The sequence below is a fragment of the Ctenopharyngodon idella genome, chromosome 16, assembly GCF_019924925.1.
Source record: "Ctenopharyngodon idella isolate HZGC_01 chromosome 16, HZGC01, whole genome shotgun sequence".
Taxonomy (NCBI): Eukaryota; Metazoa; Chordata; class Actinopteri; order Cypriniformes; family Xenocyprididae; genus Ctenopharyngodon; species Ctenopharyngodon idella.
Window position 1 is genome coordinate 10,360,053 of NC_067235.1, and position 19,494 is coordinate 10,379,546.

At 40.3% G+C, this 19,494-nt stretch overlaps 2 protein-coding genes across 5 annotated transcripts in view; one reads left to right on the forward strand and one right to left on the reverse strand.

Annotated features, from left to right (window-relative positions):
• The window catches only part of ulk4 (unc-51 like kinase 4), a 237,735-nt gene extending 236,622 nt beyond the window's left edge, over positions 1 to 1,113 (forward strand). Inside the window, exon 37 of the mRNA XM_051866618.1 lies at positions 93 to 1,113. Within this exon, the coding sequence (XP_051722578.1) occupies positions 93 to 201 (109 nt within the window). The 3' untranslated portion in view covers positions 202 to 1,113. The remainder of the gene's footprint in view (positions 1 to 92) is intronic.
• ctnnb1 (catenin (cadherin-associated protein), beta 1) lies at positions 355 to 18,602 on the reverse strand. Of its 4 annotated transcripts, none has more exons than XM_051866619.1 (17): positions 18,419 to 18,602; positions 10,143 to 10,187; positions 9,789 to 10,013; positions 9,215 to 9,468; positions 8,890 to 9,128; positions 8,498 to 8,699; positions 7,513 to 7,657; positions 7,313 to 7,416; positions 7,182 to 7,208; positions 6,446 to 6,784; positions 6,145 to 6,303; positions 5,830 to 5,949; positions 3,571 to 3,721; positions 3,136 to 3,257; positions 2,799 to 2,859; positions 1,329 to 1,554; positions 355 to 1,111 (listed from the first exon to the last, which is right to left on the reverse strand). In XM_051866619.1, the coding sequence occupies exons 2-16, from the start codon at positions 10,153 to 10,155 to the stop codon at positions 1,346 to 1,348; spliced, it is 2,370 nt and encodes a 789-aa protein (XP_051722579.1). In that variant the 5' UTR covers positions 10,156 to 10,187; positions 18,419 to 18,602; the 3' UTR covers positions 355 to 1,111; positions 1,329 to 1,345. The 4 variants fall into 4 exon arrangements, with proteins under 4 accessions (XP_051722579.1, XP_051722580.1, XP_051722581.1 ...); XM_051866620.1 differs by lacking the exon at positions 18,419 to 18,602 and adding an exon at positions 13,882 to 14,018; XM_051866621.1 differs by lacking the exon at positions 7,182 to 7,208.
• Positions 18,603 to 19,494: the final 892 nt, after the last annotated feature.

Sequence of the window (19,494 nt, forward strand, 5' to 3'; positions counted from 1 at the left end):
GACTACCATGTAAATGAAATTAACTCAATTGATTTCTTTGAGTTTTTGAAAGCATGTGTAGGATATTGCAATCACTTGTTTCTTTTTTCCAGGTCCCAATCAGACATGACAGTGGAATCACTAGCTGCAGAGATCCTGAAGTCCATTGGGTCCCAGGCAGAATTGAGATCCACAGAACAGAGTTTCTCTCCTGGTATTTAATGTGTATATATTTGTACTTTACGTGTGAAAAACCTGCATACTTGTAAATATTTCACGATGGACTACTGAACATTTGTAATTCTAGAATGAATGTAACACTGTTCAACTTCAGAGTATGCCAGAAATTTTCCAAAAATAAAAATGTCCGCAAAATTAAATTTAAAGTCCATTTTATTGTTTAGCCAGGTCATAACCAAGTCTCCAACCAACAATTGCAGGCTACAATAATTAGGGGTTCTTTTCAAAACCTTTCTAAAGCTACCATCAAAAAAAATAGATCAAGACAGGGAAAAGAAATAAAAAGAAAAAAAATAAAGAGCAAAACTGGCCCCAACTGATTGCAAACCCTTTGGAACATTTGTGATTTCATTAAAGCAAGAGAACTGATATTTGGACTTCTCCAATTCTTGGTTTTATACAAAAGCTACACAATGTTACATTTGATAAGAATACAATTGAACTGATTAATTAGTGTTCTACACCATAAACTCGATAAAATCTCGGATGGATCATTACCACTATAACTCAACACTATGAGAGAAAGAGAGACAGTCGAAAGGAATACAAAGTTCTGCAAAATAAAAGACGAATATCATAAAGCAAGCTAGATAAGTACCATTACAGACTGAAATATCCTTTGAAAAATAAAACGTAATAAAAAGTACAGGCAAGGCTAAGGTTGAAAACTCCATCTTAGGATTTGCTTTTTGGGCTTTCTTCTGTCAATCACACCAAATTCTGACCGACTAAGACCAGAACAAAAGTTTTACTTCCATGTGTTCCCATAGGAAACTCAGCTTGTATTAGTGTGTCAGGCACTTTCAGAGAAACTAGCCCACTCTCTTGAGCCCGCTCAGCAACTCTACAGGCCAAAATCACAATGCAGGTTCATTCAGATCAGACGATACAGCTGCAGCAGAGAGAAAAGAGGGGACAAACAGATTAGAATCCCATTAAACGCACACATACAGGATTGTAATGAATTCAGATGCAGCTCAGATTAGTTCTGCTACCGGCGTGCTTTACTCCAGCCTTTCAAATCTCCTACACACAGTGCGGTCAGCACAGATCAAACACAACCGGCCGTTCGCGAATCGAGTGCGTGTTCGGGCGTCTTGGTGCCTCACCTAAAAAGTCATTGTATTTACAGATCGGTATCAAACCAGGCCAGCTGATTGCTGTCGCCTGGCGGGAGGCCGTCGATCAGGTCCTGGGCGTGGCCGAGGTCGGGAAGGCCGTCTACGGGGTAATCTGGGCCGGGGTGGTGCCCGCCCATCTCGTGCTCCATCATGGGATCCATGCCCATGGCATCCTGCCCGTAACCTCCGGAATGGAAGGAGCGGTAGCTTGGGTCTGGAGGACGAGGGGAGTGGATGGGAAGTGGAGGGAGCACACACACACACACACACGTACACGTTAGAGGAAGCATATTAAACAGGCAGCTTACAAAAGCACAACCTCAGACCCACAAGACCAGACTCAACTGGAAACTGGCATTTTCCATGAATACGGTACACTTTGGTGCCCCACTTCAGAGCTTTGAGGACTATTAGATGTTTGATAATACATCTATCTTAACTCTCTGGTGCTCTTCGGTAATTTTTACGTTTTTTTTTTTTCTTTTTAGAATTTTTACTTCACCGGAATGGTATGAAACTTGGTAAAGGTTTTGGCATTTGTTATGTGAACAAAACAAAAACAAAAAATCATGGACATCATTCAAAAAGGTCAAATGGTCCTGGAAAAAAAAAAAAAAAAAAAAAAGTCGCTTTGGAAAAATGACCGCATTGGAAATTAATGGGAGACAAATTTCATCTAGTGAACACTTTTGGTACTGCGGCCAAACAAAGTCTTACTGAAAGCTCATTTTTTGAGAGATCAAGCTCAAATTTGGAACAACTTGTTTAGATTTATGGCTTTGATTTTCTTGTAGTTTTAGTGTAAAACGTGTTTGAAAATAGTATGAGCATTTTTCATAAAAAAAAAAAGTTACAGAATTTTACATTTATTGTCAAGTTAACTTTTTACACTTTTCTCACTTCAGCAATAACTTGTCCAGTGTCACCTTTGAAGAGAGATCAGAATTAAGTCTGTGCTCCAAAGCATTCAAAATTTATGACAATATAAATTGGAAATTTAATTTTCAGGTCTATGTATTTTCAATTTTGAATTCATGTCTTTGTAGTATTTTTATTATTACTATTTTTTATTTAATCTGCAATTTTATATACATTTAAACTAAAAACCAAAGTTGGACAAACAAGGAAACGTTAGCCAGAATGACTATTCACTTTCATTGCATTAAAAAAATAAAAATAAAGTGAATGGTGACTGAAGCTGTCTGGTTCTAACATTATGCCTAAAAAAAAATTCATGTTGTAAGAAGGTGTCATGTGTTTGAAACAACATGAGGCGTTCATTTTTTTGGTCTGCTATCATATTAAGAGTTCCAGGCCCTATTCAGTACCCTCTTCATGGAAAGTGCCAGCTGTGTTCAGCTCTAGGTTTGGTGGGTGAAGGCTGATGAAGCAGTGGATTAGTGAGTATCACACCCAGATGCTGAGAGCTGATCTCATTTCTGAGAATGATGAACTTACCGTCCTGTCTGTAGCCTAGAGGCTCTCCCTGTGCACCGATGTCCAGCCCTAGATCTCCAGTCTGCAAACAGACACGCAAGAAAAGAGAAACGCTCACTTCAGCCTCTAATTCTACATATATCAGGACTGAATCAGTTCCACAAATGCTTTCGAAGTGCTCGAGGCTCATAAAAACAATAATGCTTTGTTAGAATCACCTGCCCAGTAAATTCACAGATATAACACCCACATCTGTCATAACAGATTCTGTAATGCACTGGGAATTTATAGGCTTAATCTACAGCAGGGCTCTGTGCCAGCGTTGATTGCAGGATTTAGCAGAGATGAGCCCCCTTACCTCGTTCCAGGTCATGGGCTCAGTTCTGAACAGAGAGCTGGTGAGCTCCACAGACAGTCGTTTCTTGTAGTCCTGGGGCTTATCCTCAGACATGCGGAACAGAACTGCGGCAGCGTACGTGGCTGTGGGCGAGAGATAGCAACGTTAGTGTGACCGAGAAAACATTCGAGCCAGCCCTGCTCACCTCAGCCACTGCCTCCAGTGGAAATCAGTGCAGAGCTGGGAAAACAAATCTGCATAGCGTTTTGTATTCACACTTGCTCCTGTTTATTCTGTGGAAGTGTAACTTGTTTCTGCAAACTTTAGCTTGAAGACATTGCAAGGCAGTGACACAGTGTGCTGCCGTTATTATATTAATTGATGTCTTTCTGCATTATTCTTTATCGATTGCATGCATACACTTGCAGTTTATTAGAAGGGAGAGCGCACACTCACCAACGCCCTCGTTTCTGGAGTGGAGTAGCTCTGTGAGGGGAGCGGTGGCTCCTTCTGCCTCGATGGCCTCGGCTGCCTCCTTATCCTGAGCCAGCTCACACAGCACACCTGCAGCCACACGCTGGATGTTCTCGATAGGAGAATACAGCAACTGCAGAGACAGAGAGAGACATGTCAGACGGGATGAAACTTGTTCAGCAGATGTAATTACAACTTAAAGGGTTATTTCACCCAAAAATGAAAATTCTGTCATTAAGTACTTGCCCTCATGATGTTCCACACCCGTAAGACCTTCGTTCATCTTCGGAACACAAATTAAGATATTTTTGATGAATCCCGAGGTATCTGACTTCTCCATAGACAGCAATTTAATTACCAGTGTCAAGGCCCAGAAAGGTAGTAAAGACATCGTTAAAATAGTCCACGTGACTACAGTGGTTCAACCTTAATGTTATGAAGTGACAAGAATACTTTGTGTGCAAAAACGACTTTATTCAACAATTTCTTTTCTTCTCTTCCCTGTCACTCTCCTATGCTGTTTACGTTGTATAAATAGTGCAGAGCTTCCGTGTTCTATGTCAAGAACGCTGGCTCATTATTGGCTGGCTCCTGCCTCAGCATCATACTCATGCGTCATGCCACTCACGTGAACAGCGTCGGCCAATACTGAGCCGGCATTCGGACGTAAACAGTGTAGGAGAATGACAGGGAAGTAGTCATCATTTTTCTTTTGTTTTTGCACACAAAAAGGATTCTTATTGCTTCATAAAATTAAGGTTGAACCACTGTAGTCACATGGACTATTTTAACGATGTCTTTAGTACCTTTCTGGGCCTTGACACTGGTAATTAAATGGCTGTCTAAGGAGGAGTCAGGAAGCTCTCAGATTATCAAAAGTATCTTAATTTGTGTTCCAAAGATGAACAAAGGACTTGAGTTTAAAATATTCTAGCCGACCCCCCAGAGTGAGTTAAGGCGACCGTTATTTTAGAACATTTGCCCTTAATGTTTCCATGGTGACGCATCATGCGTGTCACGAACGCTGAACGCAGCCACAATAACACTGTATGACAGATGGATCGCTATTTTGTTTTTCCTATTTTATTTAACATATTCACAAACTTGCTTACCATGTCATCAACTATCTGATATTCTGATCCTCAAATACGTGTAAGTGAGTGTGTTTTGTCATTTAAAAACCTTTATAAATGATCTTTATCTTGATCTATAACGCGAGATGGGCACCGCCATCTTAGTTTGCCCCGCAGTGAGCAGAGTCCTGTCAGTCGGATTTACAGCAGGTGAATTCATCAGTTTCTCACGAAATATATGTAAGTAAGTGGCTGGTGAACTGGAAGAATAATAGAGTAAACTTTATAGTTACTTAAGCCCATTATGTGTGTCTGATGTGAATAAATGTCGGCAAATTATATTTGAATGGATTGTTATTGCTGCTTCCACTTATGTCTGACATCAGTGTGTATTTTATAAACTCTAAATGTATTGTTTTACTTGTGCTTGTGTATTTAAATGTCTGAAACCTTAAAAAAAAAAACATTATGTGGCTGAAAACACTATATAGCTGTGATATATGACGAGCTAAGCGCGTCCGTCTCGCAGCCAAAGCGCAAAAGCACAGTTTGAATCTGGCAGTTATGTGACGTCGCTGAACGTTCTAAATCCCATATGTGGGACCGTACGCCCAGGGGCACAGAAATAAAAATCTCTTATGTGGGACTGTACCGCTCAAAGAGTTCATGACAATTTTCATTCTTGGATGAACTAACCCTTTAATGGCAGGAAACAAGGGTCACCCAAAATTTCACTTGTACTTAATTCACTAAAATACAATAGATAGAGTGATATTTTGATAAAACAATAAAATGATAGAAGTAGAATGAATGTGCGAATGATAAAACAAGCAATAGGCAGAACTATAGAACAACAAAACAATAGATGGATAGAATGAACGATACTGATAGGCTGAACAAATGAGTAAACAAACGAAAGATAGATCAATAGACATAGAATGAACAAACTGTAGATTGAATGACAGAACGATAAAACAAACGAGTGAATGGACAAAACGGTTAGATCAACAGGCCGAAAGAATGACAATACTGATATAAGAAACCATATTGAACGAACAAACAAAAAAAAAAAAGACAAAAAAAAAAAAAATCGACCAATGATAGGTAGATCAATAGACAGAACAAATGACAAGACGACGACAGAGAGGGTGAGCTCTCAGTGACTGACCTGAACAAAAAGTGGAATAGTGTTGAGTCCTCTGATGACAATTCTGTTATGAATGTCTCTGGCTAGAATGTGCAGAGCTCCAGTGCAGCCCTCCACAATCTCCTCCATTCGCACACCCTCCTGAAACACACAACACACATGAGATTCATTCACCTCGCCCTTCTGCACGAAATATTTCAAGTGTATACTTTAACTTCTGTGCTTATGTATAAATGGATTACAGCATAAATTGGGCTGAAATGTTTCATTTCGGAATCATGAAATTTCACAATTCAGCTGCCTTAAAAAACTGCCGATCATGTGACCATGACTCACCACAAACTGCTGCTGTGTTCCACCCATGGAGGTGCGTCTCTGAGTGTCCTGATGGGCCCTGACCAGAAGCTGCACCAGGCGGGGAATGGCACCCTGCTCTCTGAGCGGGGCGTGGTTGGCAGGGCACAGCGCCAGGTTACGGATTAGTCCAACTGTGGCCTGGGAGAAAATACATTTTCTTTTTTTTTTAAAAAATGTTGAAATACACCTATTTTTATAAAAAAATTAAAAAACAATTTCAGTTCAGGCACAACAAAAGCCACTAAAAGACAGGAGTGATGACCTCAAGTCACTTACATACCTTAATGAGAGGCCAATGTGAGGGAGGGTGGAGTAATTTGACCACCACAGGCAGCCCATAGTGCAGCCGCACTGCATTCTGGGCCATCTCTGCATCCTGGTGTCTGGAAGTAAGGTGACGGAGAGCACAGATAGCGGGCTCTGTGATGTCCTCTCTGTCTCCGGCACGAAGAACAGTGCGCACGAGGGCCTCAATGCCGCCCACTTGGCACACCATCATCTTGTTCTTGTAGTTGTTGCAGGTGAGGTTGGACAGGATTCCAGCAGCACACGTCACCACATTGATGTCGTCTGAACCGAGCAACTGGACCAGGGTGCCCAAGAGCCCCTCCATACCCTCCTGTAGATCAGAAGGATCCAGAGTTGAGACGCACATCTTTCTTTAACCCATCCATGCCAAACTCGATCCAGGATTTTTTTTTAGTCCCGCACACGACCAGCCACAGCCACTCGTAACATTTTACTACACGTTACATGAGGTTGTAAGCCTACCATGAGTGGGTAAACGGTTAAATACACAAAATCATTCCAGAAATGTTTTGATAATTCAAGAATTCTGACGTCACAACAACAGCAGGGTGAAATGTACACATAGCGCAGGCATTACAACCAAATGTAGCATCCGTTCATGCTCCATCGACACTGCTCTTTCACAATTTGATGTCCTAACTGTGTGGAGTCAGAGCTGGCTACAGCCCTCAACCCCCATCACAGACAAAGGCAGGAATGACTGTTACCTGCACATCTACTTCTGCTAAAGACGTCTTCTCCATGGAAACAATGGGGAGACAGAAAGAGAGGGCTCATGTAGGAAGAACAGAAGACAGCGTAAAAGAGCTGAGGGAAAAAGAGACAGACGGATCGGTACCTGTTTGGTGGCAGCATCTGAAAGATTCCTCAAAGTCCACAAGCAGTTCTGTACCAGTCGCTGACTGGGGTCTGTGAGATGGAGGCCAAGTGCTTGCATGCCACCTGAAAACAGACACGAAACTTCCATGTTCAAACCATCCTAAATCATCAACCTTCTGCTATAATATACTGGACTAAACTGAAGACAAATGGTCTTACCAGCCTCAACGATGGCAGGTTTGTTACTGGAGCAAACAGAGAGCACTTTGAGCACTCGACTGGTGGTCCACAATAGTTTCTCATAGGTGTAGGTCCTCATGATGTTGACCAGAGCCTGTGGGCCTCCGCTGGCCAGAATGATAAGCTGTAAAGAAAAGCAAATTGCATGTGTTTACTCAGTTTAACCAAGTTAACATTTACTCCATACTGCACAGCTCAAACCTGTTTAACTTTGTTAATAAATGACCAAGTATATACAAAAACAGGCAAATAAGTGCATGTGGCAAATAAGTAAAATAATATAGTAGGGCTGCAGGATTAATCAATTGTGATCAAAAAAAAAAAAAAAGACTGTCACAAAGACTGTGATAATTAAATATATGTGCTGCATGTTTCAGAGGGAAGTGTGGCAATGTGCTTATTTACACGCAACCTCATGATCTAGTTTTCAGTGTCTCAGAGCAGCTCGGTTCACAGTAAAAGCTGCTCTTCACAAACTCCATTTCTGCATGTGCTCTGAGTTTGTCATTTGTAATGTGTATTTGGGAACACAACACGCGACAACCATCTTCTCAACTTGAAACCGGCTGTGAACAAGCACCAAAATAAAATCTCAATGGTTTAATGCTTGAAAAAGAAGAAATATTAGTAATGTAATTGAGCAAATTGTGCAGCCCTACAAAACAAACACAGCAAACCTGGAGCACTTTAAATCTAATTTTTTTTTTGCAGAAAATTTTTTTTTTTCCAAATCTGCAGCCCTATAATATAGACAGACATTCAGTGCAGATAAGGGTCAACATCAAGGTGCAAATAAAGAACGCTTCAAATCTAAATACAGAGGTATTTTGTTGCTGTGCTAAGATGAGTGATGTAAGATTTTGAAGAAAAAAAAAAAAAAAAAAAAACACCCCGTAAACAGGTGTGAAGTTGGCCAAGCACCCTTCTGTGATGTGCCTAGTTTTGAAATTTTTTTGCTTCTTACTTTGCTTTCCTGATTTCCGTATGCCAGAATCTGAAGGCAGTCTGTCGTGATGGCGAGGAATTTCACATTTGTTTTGTTTAACAAGGCCACCATTTTCTGTAGGCCTCCAGCCAGACGGACAGCCATCTTGGCCCCTTCCTGGTGCAGTAGCAGGTTGTGTAGAGTCGTAATGGCATAAAACAATACAGAGTCCACCGGGGAGCTGAAGAGACCACATCAAAATTAATTAGCACCAAACTACAGATAAATAAAACAGATTCAAGCTTAGGCACATAGAGCAGGTCTCAATATGACTCAGTCCTTGAATTCCAACACACTAAAACTCCCCTGATTCAAAATTCATTATGGTTGATACATGTGTGCTTAAAAACAGAGCATGAAGGAGAACCAACCCAAGCATTTTGACGAGGGCAGGGATGCCTCCCGATTTGAAGATGGCAAGCAGACCTTCTCTGTGGTGGGAAAGGTTGTGCAGGGTGCCGGAGGTGCAGCGGGCCGTTTCTACATCACTAGTGTTCTGCATGGTCCTCACAATGGCTGACACCATCTGTGGGGATCGCATGATGGCGTGACGAGAGGCCTCCTTCTTCGAGAGCTGATGCACCATCACAGCTGCCTTATTAACCACCACCTGATGGAAAAAAAAGAAAACAAGCCATTAGCGCACTCACAGCGTCACAGCACTGGATGTTTTTGACAATCTATCTGGCTTCCAACCTGATCCTCATCATTCAGTAGTTTGGTGAGCTCTGGAATGGCACGGGTGGCCAGCTCTGCATCGTCCTGGTAGTTGATGAGGTTGACCACGGCGTGTTTGAGCATCTGCGAGGGCTCGGCCAGGCGCTGGACATTGGTGGGGTGAGCAGAGTCAAACTGTGTGGAAGGTATCTGCATGCCCTCATCTAGAGTCTCGGGGAACATGGCCGCCCGGACTCTCTGGGCTCTGGTCATGGCGTACTGACCATCAATGTCTACAGAGAAGCATAGTACTATATAAAGTCTTGTGCACAGTTAATCAAAATGACTTCAAAGATCTATTATGTCTATGAATATAATCGAGTGATTGTTAATTCCACATTGAAAAGATACAAACAAGCCAGAACAATAAGCAATTGTCTTAGCGTCATGTCTTACATAACACTTGTGAGTGCAGTTCATAGTTTAAATGAGTGAATTGTGCATTTTCCATTCCAACATTCAAGGTTTTTTTTTACTCAACCTCACATTAATTAAATTAAACCCTTGTTTTTTTCCATAATTTCAAAAATAAGACAATAGAATCGGCACATACCTGCTACCGGCTCCTGGTTGAAGGACTGGTTAAAGCCCTGCTCCCACTCATAAAGCACCTGATTATCCACATCTTCATCCTCTGGGTTGCCCTTGCCACTCAGGGATGGGGCAGTGGTTGTGGCCCCAGAGTGGATACCTGAGTCCAGGTAAGACTGCTGCTGCCAATGGCTGACCGCAGCCTTGCGATCCGGCTCCATGGCCATGTCCAGCTCCATCAAGTCAGCTGCACATGAAACATTACACAATGAGTTAATAAATAGTATTTAGGCAAGAAGTAGTATTTAAACTCTTCTACATGTTTCTATAGTGAAATATGTTTGGCATAACAAGTTGAAATGTCAGAAGAACTTACATTGGGTAGCCATGATTCTCTCACAGCCAAGCACAGCTTCCTAATCTGAAACACACAGAGCAACATGGTTAATTCCGCATTCGTAGTGCCAACTCTCTCTCATATAGTCAAACACAGCTCAAACACATTCCAGAGAAGTCCAGCATGAAGCACACACAAGCCCCAGTGTTCGGACTGAATGCTCACTGTCTCCTAACCTGACTGCAGCTGGGATGAAAGAGTGAGGCAGGATGTGCCGCACTACAAACACAGCTACTCTTATTATCTGCAGGTCCCTCATGATACTCCCCGGAAAGACACATGGTGAACAATAAACAGAGCTACAGGAAATCAAAGGCCTTTGTGATAATTCAGGAATTTAGGGGTTATTGTAGGAGTTTCTACATTTATCCTTCAAAAGTGCATTTATCAGCCACAAAAAAATGGTCAAGAAGTTATTACATAACGTATGTAAAACAATGTAAATGACATCAAGGTAACATTATCTACCCAGCTGACAACGATGAGGTTTTGTTGATACTGTGACAATATTAAAATGTTTTAAAACAAATGTCTTTTTTTAAAATCAGCAAACATTTGAATTTATAGCCATTTCCTGCTCTCACCGCAGAGACTGCAAATTAAACCATTATTTTTGCATTGAAGAAGGTTCAAAGCAATATATATTTTTTATATACGTTTCAAAACAAATGACATTTTCCACTTAAAAATAGACCTGAATATAACAGGACTCACAATGACATATTTCTTCCAAAAATACCCATATACAAATCCATATTTGTCATTTTACAAAGTAATTCCATCACAAGCATAATAAAGCTTGAACTATTAGCGTCACTCCAAACATCCAACCCCCATCTCCTCCTCTAAGCCATGAGGGTCCTTAACACATTCACTAGCAAAAGAGGTGCTAAAGGTTTATATGACCTTCAATAATGTGCTCAGCCAGAAACCCCACCATCACAACAGCGTCAATATGCACATGACATTCTTTACCGATTGCCCATCAACGTCAGCAGTTAACACCTACTGAAGTGATACTGAATTCAGTGTTTCAGTCTGGGGGGCCCTAGTCTCCTTCCCTTTTGTGAGGCCTCCTCCAGAATTACCATAACACAAGCCCCGAGCCCACCTCCTTTATTCAGACGTACAACACCCCTCTCCAAGTCAGCAGGCAGAATGCAACCCCTCTCCGAGACATCCAACATTCACATGTAGCCTTGAGACCGAAACTGGCTGCCCATGCCTCTCCATTGTGTTGATTAGCAAAACATACTGTTCCTCTCAGTTAAACAACTCTTACAAAACACAAACATGTTGCAGCATGTGAAAAGGTCACTCGGCAGAACATTTATTTCAGCAAGCTATCATCAACATTTTGCTGTTCTTGTTCAAGAGGTGTTAGTCCATGTCGAACAACACCTCAGGAGGTTTAGCTTAACGACGCAGCAAGGACTTGGAATTATTCACAGAAGAATAACTTTCCTGTGCATTCGGCTCTATAGTCTCGCACACATTCACTATTGTCAGGATTTGGCTCTCGAAAGCAGGCTCTTAAAGTTCAGGAGCTAAATTAGGTCAAGTTAAGAAAAGCTAGACTGGAATACAGATGTGTGTGGTGTTGCTCAGTCTATTATGGATAAACCTCAACTATTCAGAAACAATTTAAATTAACAGTGCTTTATATTTTTTTCATTTTACATCTATTTAACAGAAGAATTCAGGTAAGAAATAATACAAAAATTGAATAATCAAATGTAAAAATAATCACGACATAGTCTTTAGTGCATTAATTACAGCAGGGACAATAAGGACTGCCCAATGGCCTGGGGTCAGTGGAAAAAAAAAAAAAAAAAGACGTTCGGGACAGTTGATGGAACGGTCACTTGCCCGATCGGGCCAGCGCTGCATCGTCAAGGAAAGTTTATAATAAGCCTTGCCAATTTAAATGGTACAAGAAGACATGAAAGAACTCAATTCAATACTCGTGTGCTGTGAGAAGTTTGGTGTGCGCAAACTGCACATCCGAAGCACGTGCACAGAAAGCAGCCTCTCAGACAGGACGCGAATGCTGAATTGAGTTCTCTTTCACGTCGCCTTACGCTTGAATGGACATTCTCATAAAATTGTCTAAATGGCCATATTTCTCACCCACTGATCTTGACTGAACTTTTGTAACTTTAATAAGAATTAATATTTTTATAATTTATTCAGGTGAAGACTATGAAGTGCTATTTTACATTTGACCTGAAAAATACTGTTAAAAACATGAAGAGCACTGTTTATTTTATTTGTTTATTTGTTCTATAGTATTTATTTGTGCTATTGCTCGTAATTTGACTATTTGTTCTTACTTTATTACTGAGAGTTTACCTGTTAGTTAGGCTAGTAGTTTTTGGTGTCAACCTCATAAAAAAATAAATAAAAAAATCTATGCTTTCACTTCCTTTAATCCCTCCCTATTCTAGCTTATCCTACTCTGAAACTTCGTATTTTGAGCACTTCTGGTGCCTCTACACGATTAATCGCTTGCTGTATTCCTCACCTGTAAGTTGCTTTAGATAAAAGCATCTGCAAAATGAATAAAATGTAAATGTAAATAACCTTATTAAGGTTATGGGTCAAAAACAATGAAAACAATAACTAGGCATATTTTATTTATTACTTTTTTGTGGTGGGGCCAATGAAAATTTTGGCAGCGCACGTAAAAATTTTAACCACTGGCCCATAGAAAAAATCCTTAGTGTTGAGCCATGTTACAAATAAATCTATTATTAATAAAGCTACAAAAGTTTAGTCAAGCAGTGTGATTCCCTCTTTTCTTTTGTTGCTCGATTAACATTAATGACAGACAGCAGCAGGTTTATTACATTAAGACCTAATGCACGGATCTAATATAATGTTACACATCAGATTTCTGTGGCTTATTGCTCTTAATTCTGTTTAACATCAAGCACATCCTGCACTATTTCACATTCACGCATGTTCTTTTCATAAAAATCAAAACATCAGAAACTTCCTAAGGCTGCTTCAAAGTTGTGGATCTTCGAAAATGGAGCCTCTTGCAAAGTTACAAAACATGCTGCGCGAGAATGAAACTTGATTGCTGAAAATGAAGGGGCGGCATATTTCCATCTTATATTTTCGGCCTTTTTCTCTTTCGGCCAAAAAATTAAATGCCATTTTTGGCCAATAATTTATCATAACTTTTTGATTATATTCCACAGCTCTAGACAAATCGCTGTAGCCGGCTCAGTTCAAGCGGAAGCACAGAACGCACATGAACTGATCATTTCTACCTTTTTACTACTAGTTGTAGCACACACAAAAAAAAACAAAAAAAACATGAATGAACATTAGAAGGTATGTTGAAATAAACAGTATGACTTTTATTTGACCTGTTAGTGATGTTTTCATTAATGTATGTTTGAATAAATCTTTCATGAAGTGTTATTACAGCCACTGTTTCAACAATGTATTAGAATAAAAGCATTATATTATTAATAGGTTGTTGCAAACTGGCTAATGAGCTATTTAAGTTTTTGTATACAACAATTATATATTAAGTGTTGACTACTGTATATTTTATGTATAAACTGATTATTAAAAAAACAATTTTCAGAATCTTTACTTTGCATTACTACAACAAAAAGTTTAATCAAACTGTACCGCAGCTCGACAGTGAAACTAAAAGCAGGCCGTGTTGTGAATGCTGTAGTTTTAGGAATGGAAGTCTCACCTGTACCAACAGAGTGGTGCCAAAACAAACCCCTGGCCCAGGAGGAGAACGGAACTGACACACCAAAGAATACAAAACTCTCAAATCCTGTACAGCTCTGCGTCAAACAGAGTCAAAATGACACGGTCAGCTCTTATGGTATGTATATTTGCCAATAACGAGGACAGTTCCTCTAGGAGGCAGCTTTCAGTATTCTGAATGCAGAGCATGGAAAGTGTGTTTGATAAGGGGATGTGTAAAACAGTGCTGCTGTGGCACTCCGCCTGGGGCTGCCGAGAGTTTCACAGCAGTCAGCCAGTCGCTTGGTCTACAGTTCACAACATCTGGAGTCAATTGGAGAGATAAACCCAGCAGCATACAGGCCTTAACCCCCCTGCGGTATTACTGCTCTCTTTCGCACGCAACGTGAGATGCCAACTGAGCCTCAGCCTCCAAGAAATCCCACACACAAGCTACACTTAAACAGTCCTCTTGCTCACAGTCATTTGAGATGATGCATGGAAATAAGTCCTAACAAACCACTACAGGTTAGTCTGTGTCACTGATGAGGTCATGCTGGATGCATTTAGATGATCAAACTGACTCAATCCTTTCCAGAGCTCAATCACTGGGTTATACAATCATCTGAATGGGCAATGATGAAAAGAAAGGTGAGCTCTTCTGAATTTTACTCTAGCTGAACTTCACTAGTACTGTTGTCAAAAGTACCGACTTCGATACCGACTTCGATACCAAGTTGATACTGAAATTTTAAAAAAGTGACACTTTGAGCGGATTCGTAAACACCTCTGATTGGCCACTGTGTTCACACGCTCATCAGAAATGTCTGTGATTGGCTACAATGATCAACGCTTCAAAAACATGTTGTAAATAGACAATGACACTCTTCACTGAGCGCTTACACAGATACACATGGGAGCATTTGAAAACAGGCGTCTATCACCAGACCGCTCCCGCTTTCAAAACGCTTTCGAATTCAAAAACTTCTGTGTGCTTTCAAATGCTCCCATGAGTTGATCATTGTAGCCAATCACAGATATACATGTTGAGCACATGAACACAATGGCCAATCAGAGGTGTTACCAAATCCGCTCAACAGCGCTCAAAGAGTCACATTTTTAAAGTTTCAGTATCGACTTGGTATCGAAGTCGGTACTTTTGACAACACTATTCCCTAGTTTCTTCATTTCACAGACAGACTGGCTTGGTTATGAAGAATCCCAACCATAATAACCACATTCGTGTGATTTTCACTGCCTGGCCAACATGCACATCTGAAACCAATCTGAATGTTTTGGTACCTCTACTGGGTGGAACATGGGTGGACTTGGCTACACATAAAAATGAGAGGGGGGGGAGCTGGCGGGGGAAAGGAAAGATGCACAGTCCGCATAGAGCTCTAGCAGAAAGACTACTAACAATGAGCAGCAAATAAGCACTCATTACTCAAAGCTTGAATTTGACTTGGAACCTGAGACACAAATCTATGTTACGCATACACAGAATTTCAGAGTCAGCATTGTGAGGAAAAGCAAACGTCTGCATCACAAAACAATAGCCTGGACCAAACTCACTGTTCTTTTGTCATTAGTTACTTTATCCCCTAGCAGGAGCTCTATTAGAACTCCACGTCCATATGAAACTTTGCATTCAAATAAGTGTGAAGCCAAAACCAGAACGCTGATTCCAACTAGCCCAATCATAACATATTATACAATTAATTTAGATGCACTTATGTAATTCACACGCACATGACTACACCTGGGATCTGCATCAATATTGAAAGTATCCGACATATGGATACTAAAACAGACCAGCTACAAAAAAAGAAAACAAACAGCCAGAGTTCTCCCAAACCCTGTGCCCATTCCATACTCCACGACGGGCTTCTCCAATGAAACTTAAGGAGGCTTGAGAAGACCGAGGCATTTGTTTGTAATCCTTGGCATTCAAACAGCATGTGAATTTAAATACCACCCAAATGGCCCGGGCTAAGTGCCTGTTGTGACCAGGGGCATGCAGCTTAGATAGCGATTTCAACACCTGCATTCGATTTCAGAAATCTGCCTATTGTGTGCAGTATTTCAAAAGATCTTAGTTGCTAGCTCCCAGGAACATCCTATACTACACATCTGCTCCCAATGTGTCAACCGTGATGAGAGATGCTGTAACAGCCCGAGTCTGCGCACACATACACACCGAATACAGCTTGGCTCAATGTTTGACTTCATATTCAGAAACACACTACTGGTATGACTGCTAACCCAGACACTTTCATTTAGAGAGTTCAGGCATAAAGACTCAAAGTAAACAGTTGGGAGAATATTGTGTATATCATACAAACTCTTAGTCCACAGATAAAGGAAAAAGAAAGGATTTACAAACCAATTAGAAAAACTAAAACTTTAAAAGTATTCTAGAAATGCTGGCAAGCTTGATAATGCACATGACTGCCATGGTGAATGGGTGGTGATGTATTAGAACTATTACAGGCATTTTATTAACTCAGATAGGATCAAATGAATATCAATTTAATGTGGGGAAGAAAAGTAAAATTCTCTTTTGAAAGTTTTTGCACAATTTTCCAAGTAAAAATCTACATTGATTTCTCCATTTTTAAGGAGTGTTTACACAAAATCTTAATTTTAGATGGATTTAAACAGATGTTTGTCACTCACTGCACTGACATTAGCACAGTTATGCTCAATGAATGAAGCAACAAACACTACAGTCATCATATAAACATCCCAAAACCTGTGGTTACTTCAACAGAAACTCTTAAATGTCCAACACAACTTAACCTACCCTTATGTTGTTTCAAACCTGTATGAGTTTCTCTCTTCTGTTGAACACAAACAATATTTTGAGAATGTCGGCACCCAGACAGTTGACGGTAGCCATTAATATGGAAGTCACTGGTTACCATCAACTGTTTGGTTATGGTTACCGACATTCTTCAAATATCTTCTTTTTAGTTCAACAGAAGAAAGAAACTCATACAGGATTGGAACAACATAAGGGTGAGTAAATAATGACAATTTTCATTTTTGGGTGAACTAACCCCTTTAACAAAAAAACAAATCATGTAGTCCCAACACAAATGAATTAAGTAACAATTTTACATATTTAAGTGGACTAGACAATTAAATTATGTTTAAAAAAAAAAAAGTCAGCTATTGTGTTGCTTTAGCTCATTTTAATTAAGTGAATTGAACAAGCAGCAAAAATCTTTTTTCCCCAGTGTACACTTACTGAATTGCCAGAACCTTCCAAATCACCACAAACAAAGTTTCATGGAAGAAAAAAAAAGTGGATTAGTTACTACAACCAGGGATAAATATAAACCAGGGATAAATATAAAAAACTATAGAATACCTAATGTTTATGAATAGTAAGGAAGCTATGCATTCTGTCTTAAGTTAGACTCCATGGCAGAGGTAGAGGAAAAGGCACATGTTTGGTTTTAGTTTTAAGCCACGTGAATCATTAACAAATTTACTGCCAGTGGCGCTTACAGGGGAGACTACGGTATCATATGCTGTGCTAAAAAATAAACCCTTTAACACTAAAATATAAACCCACACATTTACAGAATATAAGGGAGCTTGCAGGAAATAATGTATAATTTCACACACTGATTATTTTAGTAAAGCTGGAGACGGATGTAATGTGAAGAGGTGCGCCCGTCCGCAAAGCCCGTGTGCGCGCATCGAGCCCGATGATCCCCACCCCCAACTGCGCGAGCTCCAGCAGAGTCAGATTTCACTCAAGCTCCTCCTCGACTTCCTCTCAACGGCCAAACACTTTAAATGCCTTTGTTTGTTTCTTACTGAGAAACTTGGATATGGGTCATATTTGCAGTATTTACTACCGCATGATTTTACTAAAATCATAAGTGTTTATAACTCAAGGTGATACAGATGGCCAGGCATTTGAGCAGAAAATGTTACCACAAACTTGGTGTCCTCCAGATTTTTGTCAGTCACAAAAAAAAAGTCTACATCTCGGGTTCAGTAAATACGCAAACGAGCTTGAAAAGTCAACTAAAATACTCCAGTTTATATTAGTTAACCACAGCGTAACTTTTAACCTACCACCACAGACCCGACTCAAACACAGATTTACTGTTGCGGTGAAACCAAACCAACTTTTGTTGTTGCATTTTACAGTGAGAATTCGCAGATAACTAATAATTCGTGTAAAAGGAGACCGATATCCAGTTGAGTTTGCTGAGGATTTTACATGGTCTCCACAAAACACTTTTCCAGCCCTAAAATGCTAACCAAGCTAGCACCAAAGACACTAAATGTCTTAACTCTGAGCTTCAAATACACCTTTTCTGATTCATCAAAACGCCTACAGAATTACAGTCGAACAAATCCGTGTTTATATGAGTCAATGTAGGTGGAATTTGGTCGTGATTTTGCAGCAATATATCCAGTGGCTGATCTCCTCCTCATTCCCCACAGCTGCAGAAAGGCATTACCAAACATTCCATACATTAACCAACAACACATTTTATCGGCAGAACACTTACCTGTATCAAAAGCTGTATATTCCCTTTTCGTTTTTCAGTACTTAAACACGAATAATGGCGACAATCCGTTGAGAAAATGTGAGAGAATGACCCGCAGCTCCTGCTGAGAGTGAATGTGTGCGCGAGGACTCCGCGCTCGCGCAGCAGCACACTGGGAAAGATGGCGTCACTCCATATGTGCGCGAGCCATTATAAAAACTCCTACCCATACCATATCCTACCGCCTTCCGGAAAATTAGATCCCGTGCCGCCGGATCTTTATTGTAATTAAACCAAAAGACGTTTCCATACCCAACAATGACTTACAGATATAAAATTGAGTAGTGTTGGAAATGGCGGCGCGCTGAACGATCGAAATGTAAGATAATTTTAGGGAGTATGTAAAATAAGGATTCGTGCGTAGGAATACACGAGCTACACGGCTGTGGTGCGGCAAGGGGGGCGCACCTATTCATTAAGTTTTATGACTCTCGCAAAAAAAAAAAAAAAAAAAAGAGTGTGTGTAGTGTTGACGAGAAGCACCGCGACAAGATGGCCAGCCTAAAATCATGAATAATAATAATAAAACCTTTGTGGAAATATATGTCTGTAAATCTTTCTGGCAAATGGGAGCTAATATGGGCTCGGCGGTTTAGGTTTTAGGGACGGAGGAAGTTTTTCCATCTCTCTCCCCAGTAGAACAATGCAGCGAGGATCGGAAAACTACTGGATCAAACCACTGAGACATTTTACTTATATATGCTAAAATGTCGATCTATTTAATTATATATTGTATTTAGAACAATTTACAACTAGAAAAGCTCCGAGGACATATTTTCGGCTGCAGCAGACTGTTAGGTTCATGAAAGCAAATATTCGACGAATGTCGTTTAAACCTCTGAAATGACTATAAACATTTGAAATGACTATACATATCTAATAAATGGCCTTTCAACGTGCATATTTTGCGTGTATCCAAAACACAATTAGTGTCGTGACTGTGTGCCTCCATGGTGAAGCTGTCATGTTGAGACTGGTTCTTACCTCAACTGTTCCCTGAGTTTCCATGCAAAATACAGAGAGAGGAGGGGCTGAGG

What these genes read in the sequence shown, in the direction of transcription:
- ctnnb1 (XM_051866619.1), bottom strand. An exon ending in ACCTGCCATCGTTGAGGCTG is followed by an intron (nt 7,417 to 7,512) that starts GTAAGACCATTT and finishes GTCTGTTTTCAG; the next exon opens with GTGGCATGCAAGCACTTGGC. An exon ending in TCTAGGCTACAGACAGGACG is followed by an intron (nt 1,555 to 2,798) that starts GTAAGTTCATCA and finishes CTCGTCCTCCAG; the next exon opens with ACCCAAGCTACCGCTCCTTC.